Source organism: Choloepus didactylus, chromosome X (assembly GCF_015220235.1).
Source record: "Choloepus didactylus isolate mChoDid1 chromosome X, mChoDid1.pri, whole genome shotgun sequence".
Lineage (NCBI taxonomy): Eukaryota > Metazoa > Chordata > Mammalia > Pilosa > Megalonychidae > Choloepus > Choloepus didactylus.
In genome coordinates, this window is record NC_051334.1 from 83034598 (window position 1) to 83042742 (window position 8145).

The following is an 8145-nucleotide window of genomic DNA, read 5'->3' on the forward strand; positions in this document are numbered from 1 at the left end:
TGGTGACAAAGGGTGAGTTGCCTACTCATCCACTTATGTATAACACTTGTGAGACTGAAAACATTGAGACAACAAAAATATAATAGGGATTTCTGCCTTTGGGAATAGAAAAGTAACCTCTTTAATACTGGATAAGGCTTATTTTAGTCTTAATAGTATACATTAGAACAGTACGCTATTCTTTGACATTTAGCTGAAAAAATCTTATGTGGCAGACTTGCTATGGCTTTTCAGTTTGACTGGGATTCTGGCCAATCCTAATTCCCTTTCTCCCCCTACTCCCCTTCCCAAAGTTGAAGTCATAATTTCTAAAAAGCTAGCTTGTTCTGACACACCAAAGGAGTTTTCATGCTTGTTTCAGTGTTCCAGATGGGAAACCATCATCTTGTGTATGATCCTTTTTTCATGAAAGGAGCTGTATTTTCTCCATTCCAGCCATCTTTAAAATAAAACAGAACAAAAATACGCTCTTCAGGGATAACACTGCTATAGCTGAATAACTACATTTTTCAAATCTTTGATATAAAACAGTTTGATTCTAAGGATTTCTTATTAGTGAGTAGGCATAGTCTGACTACTATCAAAGCATTTCAGATGCTAAACATTAACTAAACTAAATGGAGAATAACTGAGACTGAGTAGGTATCCAAAGGTCATTGTACTGTATCCTCTGTCAATATTAGATGTAGTGGTAGTGACTGACCTTAAAATTCCTGAATTCCAACTAGTTCTACCAAAAAATCCTAGCATAACAACAATTTTCGTTTTATTTTTTGAAGGTGCCAAGTCAATAATTCAAGAGTTTCCAGAGATCACAATTTTAGCTACTGAAGTTCATCCCATTGCACCTACACATTTTGGACAGAAATACTTTGGAACAGACCAAGTTATTGAAGGACAATGAATTATCTTGTTTAATATTGCAGTTATGTTTTGAGTTTCTACTTGTTTTCCTAATTGGCTTGGGGAATGGCAGAGAAAGTTATGCTAGAGAAGCTTTTTAATTTTGGAAGTGGGTGTAGTTAAAAAGGAAATATTTGAGGCTTATTTTATTTGGCTATTTCTTTATTGTTGGCACCAAATTCAATGAGGCATACACAACTCTTAGAGAAGATAGAAATTTTAATAATATGCTAATACAAATTGCTGGACCCTTAGTACATTGAAATTGTGCCCTAATCGGTGAACCTCTTAGTTTAGAGGCTTCTTGCAGCCACAAATGAAACCCAGATGAGTCCGTTTTTTGGCCCAACATACTTCGCATTTTGTTTAGTTTGCTTTTAACTCTAGTTGGTTAATGTGCATATGGCTGTTGTCACTTTCCTCTACTATTTCCTTCCCAGAACTCTATGTGCTGGTAACTTGGAGAGGAGCAAAAAAATCTTGGAATTTTATATTTCCTTTAATTCAATTGACAGACACAGGATGTATGGTTAACTCTTCTGAGTCCAGCTATTGTGTTCTCCCTGGCTCATTTCTCAAACAGTACATTGTTGGTAGGTGCCTTGTCAAGCTATGCTGCAGTGAAGAAGATGATATGGCATTTTCAGCAACTGGAACTGTAACATCAGTTTACACGGATTGAACCAGGGATGCCAGGATTCTGAGAAGGGAGAGCTAAGGACTGTAGTGTCGTCATTCCTCTAGAAAGGAATTGGTGTTTTCTTTTTATTTCTGTTTTGAGGTTTGGGGTACAGGGTTGTTTCTACTGGGTTTTATGGCCAATGAGTAAATTTAAAGGCTTCATTTTCATTTTTATTTGGATATTTTGACTAGAGAAGCCTTTGACTTGGAAATTAGTTATTTTGCAGATTTGTCAATGTAGATGTATTAAAATGGTATGCTGTAAGAAAAATTCCTAAGAGTTATATGTGTTCATATTTAGGCTTCTGAAAGGGCAAGAAACAGTTTTAGAAACCGATGTTTGTGTTTCAAAACCTGCTTGTAAAAACCTGATCTTATTTTACAGAGATATTAAAACATTTTAACAATGGTGACTGGCTGGTTACTTGATTAATTATACTCTCATAGCACCATAAGCAGCTGTTGTGGGCCTCTGTTCTTTTAGAGCACATGGCTCTGTGTTAGGAAGAACTAAAGCTGATGAAACTCAGCAAAGATTGAGGAAGAGGAAGGAAAGCCTGTGACTCTAGGACTACATTTTCCATTTGGAGTCTAGGAATATATGAAAGACTTGACTATATTTTCCCTGTATTTTTGAAGATTGGCATATAATCAAAGGAGAGTAATAGATTACTCATATTACAATTCGTCCACAGCAAATGTTACTTTCAAGTTCTTACTGAAATTGTCATCTCTTCTTGTCAGTTAAAATTAACAATGTGAATTTTCTTTGCTCCTGATTAGCAGAAGCTGTAACTGAAGTCCACTAAAGCCACAATACTTATCTCCCTGTTCCAGGAAAGATGTGAGCCAGCAAATTGAAATAAAGACCAGATCTGCTTTATATTGATGCACTGAAATAGTTGGAAAGGTGATGCCTACCCCTGTTGGAGTCAGTAAAAATCTAAAGATTTTCTGTATTTTCTGAGTTAGTGCTTATGCTAGGTCTCTATTATTTTGTTTTAAGTGACTTGAATTCCTATTCAAGTGTAGGTATAAAACACATTTCAGATCATCAGCCATGTTAGGTTTAATATGTCTCTGTTCCTTTTCATCAGTGAACATGATTGGGAATTGACTGCATTTGGTTCCCACATGGAGGTCCTAGCAAAGACAGTAGGAATTACTCACTAGGGTCACAGTCCCCACTAATGTTTGACCTCCATCCCCCTGTGAGTTTCAAGAAAAATTATAGCTACTAGGTCTTCTGAAACTTGAGTCTTTTTAGAAAATGAAGTATTATATTAGGGTTAATCATTTACAGTAATCTTTGGGCCTTGGAAAATTTTCTAAATTTTCTTATCTTGACACAAGATTAACAGAATATTCAAACAAGATTTTTTTTTCCACTTAGGTAAATATTTAATGGAGGTTGCTTTTTTTAAAATGCAATTTTACTGAGACACATTCACATACCATACAATCATCCAAAGTGTACAGTCAGTTTACAGTATCATTATTTAGTTGTGCATTTATCACCACAATCAATTTTTGAACACTTTCATTACTCCAAAAAATAAAATTAAAAGTAAGAATAAAAATAAAAGTAAAAAGGAACACCCAAAACATCCCATCCCTTTTTACCCCCTCATTATTCATTTACTTTTTTATGCATATTTTATTATGAACTTTAACATATATATAGCAATGATAACTTTTAAAGCATGTATTAATAGGTAGTTAGAGAACAAATTTCAGAATATGTTATGAATTACAGTTCCACAATTTCAGATATTTCCATTATTGTAAAATATATATACTGAAAGGTGTTAACTTTCAAAGTACAGCTCAACAAGCAGTTATATAGGCAATTTCAAAAACTGTTATGGGTTACAGTTCCACAGTTTTAGTTCTTTCCTTATATTGTGAAATAGAGGGAATATACAGAAAGGTGAAAACTATCAAAGCACAATTCAACGAATAGCTACAGAGCAAATTTCAAAGAATGTACAGCTTACAGTGGAGGTTGCTTCTAATATGAAGACTACTTATTGCAGGTGAATCTTTGAATCTACCAAGGGAACTGATATCCAGACTGTAGAGGAATGAGGAACCTCAACAGACTAGGTGATGCCTGGGGGTGGAGTTCCCAGAATTTTTGAGAATAGGATATTAGAATAAAAACAATCACAAAATGTAGTGCTGGAATTTACATGTATTTTTATTGAGATTGTTCACATACCATACAACTATCCAAAATCCAAAGTGTACAATCATTTGCACATGGTGCCATCATACAGCTGTGCATCCATCAACACAGTCAGTTTTTGTTCAACTTTTAGAACATTTTCATTACTCCAGAAAAGAAATAAAGACAAAAAAAGGAAACTCAAATCCTTCCATACCCCTAACCACCCCCCCTCCATTATTGATTCATAGTTTTGGTTTAGTACATTTGTTGCTGTTGATGAAAGAATGTTAAAATACTACTAACTGTAGTATATAGTTTGCAAGGGGTATGTATTTTTCCCTATATACCCCCTATTATTAACTTCCAGTATAGTGTAATACATTTGTTCTAGTTCATGGAAGAGATTTCTAATATTTCTACAGTTAATCATGGACATTGTCAACCACAAGATTCACTGTTTTATACATTCCCATCTTTAACCTCCAACTTGCCTTCTGGTGACATACATGACTCTAAGCTTCCCCTTTCCATCACATTCACACAACATTCAGCACTGTTAGTTATTCTCACAATAATGTGCTACCATCACCTCTGTCCATTTCCAAACATTTAAGTTCACCCTAGTTGAACATTCTGCTCATAATAAGCAACCACTCCCCATTCTTTAGCCTCATTCTATATCCTGGTAACTTATATTTCATGTCTATGCATTTACATGTTATAATTAGTTCATATCAGTGAGACCATGCAATATTTGTCTTTATATGTCTGTCTTATATCGCTCAATATAGTGCCCTCAAGGTTTCTTCATCAACCCATTTCTTTTAAGACAGTTTTGTTCACAGATCATACATGCCATCCTAAGTAAACAACCATTGGTTCCCTGTATAGTCACATATTTATGTATTCAGCACTGTCGCCACTATCTATATATAAGGACATCTCCATTTCTTCCACAAAGAAGGAGGAAGAGTCAAAGCAGAGAGACAAAAGAAAAAGAGAATGAGAGAGAGAGAAACCATGATAGCTAGAAAGCAACAAATGGAAAGAGAGCATTAACCTAAAGTAGAATAGTCAGACAACATCACCAATGCCAGGAGTCCCATACCCTTCCCCTATCCCCCATATGTATTTAGCTTTGGTATATTGCCTTTGTTATACTAAAGGAGGCACAATACAATGTTTCTGTTAATTATAGTCTCCAGTTTGCATTGATTCTATTTCCCCCCATCCCACCTTATTTTTAACGCCTTTCAATGTTGACATTCATTTATTCTACCTCATGTAAAAACATATTTGTACCTTTTATTACAATCATTGAGCACCCTAGGTTTCCCTGAGTTATACAGTCCCAGTCTTTATCTTTCATGTTTCGTTCTGGTGTCCCACATGGTCCTAACCTTCCTCTTTCAACCATGCTCACAGGCATCTTTGTTCAGTGTACTTGCATTGCTGTGCTACTATCTCCAAAATTGTTTTCCAAACCTCGAACTCCTGTCTTTCCCTTTCTGTCTGCAGTGCTTCCTTTAGTGTTTCCTGTAGACCAGGTATCTTCACAAACTCTGTCATTGTCTGTTTGTCAGAAAATATTTTAAGCTCTCCCTCATATTTTAAGGATAGTTTTGCTGGATATAGGAGTCTTCGTGGGTAGTTTTTCTCTTTCAGTATCTTAAATATATCACCCCACTTCCTTCTTGCCTCCATGGTTTCTATTGAGAAATCTGCATATAGTCTCATCAAGCTTCCTTTGTCTGTGATGGATAGCTTTTCTCTTGCTGCTTTCAGGATTCTCTCTTTATCTTTGATGTTTGATAATCTGATTATTAAGTGTCTTGGCATAGGCCTATTCAGATCTATTCTGTTTGGGGTACGCTGTGCTTCTTGGATCTGTAATTTTAAGTCTTTCATAAGAGATGGGAAATTTTCATTGATTATTTCCTCTATTATTGCTTCTGCCCCTTTTGCTTTCTCTGCTCCTTCTGGGACACCAATGACATGTACATTCCTGCTTTTCATTTTGTCCTTAAGTTCCCAGAGATGTTGCTCATATTTTTCCATTCTTTTCTCTGTTCTTTTGTGTGTAGGCTTCCAAATGCCTTGGTCTCCAGTTCCTGAGTGTTTTATTTTGCCTCTTGAGATCTGCCGTTGTATATTTCCATTGTGTCTTTCATCTCTTGTGCTGTGCCTTTCATTTCCATAGATTCTGCCAATTGGTTATTAAAACTTTCAATTTCTACCTTATGTACGCCCAGTGTTTTCATTATATGGTTCATCTCTTTTGCCATATCTTCCCTAAACTTTTTGAATTGATTTAGTATTAGTTATTTGAATTCCTGTATCTCAGTTAAGTGTAAGTTTGTTCCTTTGACTGTGCCATAACTTCATTTTTTGGTGTAGGTTGTAGTTTTTTGTTATCTAGGCATGGTTTCCTTGGTTACTGCAATCAGGTTTTCCCAGACCAAAATGGGCTCATGTCCCAGAAGGAAGAAATACTCAGTATCTGGTTTCCCTGAGGGTGTGTCTTAGAAAACTGGCACACCCTATGATGCTTCAGGTCACAGTGCTTTTCTGCCCAGCTGTTGGTGCCTGTCAGCTTGTAACTCTAGACTGGTGTAAGGAGGTGTGACCCATGGCTGTTTTCCCACAGTCTCTGGGGTCTGGTTCTGAATGGAAGGTGGGTAGTAGAGCTGGGCCCCACCTATTTCCTCTTAGGGAAGGTAACACACCTAGAGAGAGGTCATTAGCATTGATTAGACTGCTTTGCTATCTCCACCTTTGTCTGGGTCAGAGTGCTGGGAACTGAAAATGGCTGAGGCTTTCTCCACTGAGCCAAAACTAGGACAGAAAACCCCCTTCAGGGCCAGTCCATGGCCACTCTCCAGCTCTCCAAGGTCAGTCATCACCCAAAGCCTCTGTCTGCTTGTTGGGGATTTATAGCTCATAGTGAGCAGTCCATGCTTGTTAAAACCCAAGTTGGAGCTCAGCTGAGCTATATCCATTTGCTGGGAGAGAGCTTCTCTCTAGCAACACAATGCTTTGCAGCATGGGCTATGGGGGGACGGGGCTCCCAGCTTTGATATGCAGTTTTTACTTACAGATTTTATGCTGCGAGCTTGGGCATTCCTCCTAATTCAGGTTGACATATGATGAGTGAACAGTCAGTTTGTCCCCCTGCAGTTATTCTGGATTATTTACCAGTTGTTCCTGGTTGTTTATTTGTTGTTCCAGGGGGACTAACTAGCTTCTGCTCCTTTCTATGCCACTATCTTAGATCCCCTCCCAAGAGACCCACTTTTGACATCAGGACAAAAATAGGTTGAAATGAGAGGTTGAAGAAAGATATTTCATGCAAACAACCAGAAAAGAGTGGGGGTAGGTATACTATTATCAGAAAAATTATACTTCAAATGTAAAACAATTAAAAGAAACAAAGGACACTAGATATTAATAAAAGGGATAATTCAATAAGAAGACATAACAATCATAAATACTTATGCACCAAGCCAGAGTGCCCTAAAATACATGAGGCACATACTGACAGCACTGAAGGGAGAAGTAGACACTTCTACAATAATAGTTGGAAGCTTCAATACAGCAAATTCATTAACAGATAGAACAACTACACACAGGATCAATAAGTAAACAGAGAGTTAATATTACAATAAATGAACTTGACTCAACAGACATTTATAGAACCCTACACTCCACAATAGCAGGATACACATTCTTCTTCAGTGCTCATCGATCATCTGCAAGATAGAACACATGTTGGGTAATGTGCCAGTTTGGGTGTGTTATGTCCCCCAGAATGCCATTATCTTTGATGCAATCTGTATGGGAAAATGTATTAGTGTTGATTAGATTGCAATTCTTTGAGTGTTTCCATGGAGATATGACCCACCCAACTGTAAGTGGTAACTCTGATTGGATAATTTCCATGGAGTTGTTGCCCCACCCATTCAGAATGGGCCTTGATTAGTTTCCAGAACACTATACAAGCTCAGACAGATGGAGCGAGCTTGCTGCAGCCAAGAGAGACCCTTTGAAGAAAACAAAGGAGTTAAAAGAGGAGCTACACAAGAGAGACAGTATGAAGATGGCCATTGAAAACAGACTCGTACTCCAGAGAAGAGAAGAGAGGACAAATGCCCCAAGAGCAACTGAGAGTGACATTTTGAAGAGGAGCTGTGGCCTAGAGAGGAATGTGCTGGGAGAAAGCAACTTTGAAACCAGAACTTGGAGCAGATGCCAGCCACATACCTTCCCAGATAACAGAGGTTTTCTGGATGCCATTCACCATCCTCTAGTGATGGTACTCAATTGTTGATGTGCTACCTTAGACACTTTATGGCCTTAAGACTATAACTGCATAACCAAATAAACTTCCCTTA

At 37.3% G+C, this 8145-nt stretch overlaps 1 protein-coding gene across 1 annotated transcript in view; it reads left to right on the top strand.

Annotated features, from left to right (window-relative positions):
• UPRT (uracil phosphoribosyltransferase homolog) overlaps positions 1-1679 on the top strand; it is a 46538-nt gene extending 44859 nt beyond the window's left edge. Inside the window, 1 exon segment of the mRNA XM_037820837.1 lies at positions 780-1679. Coding sequence (XP_037676765.1) covers positions 780-904 — 125 coding nt within the window. The 3' untranslated portion in view covers positions 905-1679.
• The last annotated feature ends 6466 nt before the right edge of the window (positions 1680-8145 follow it).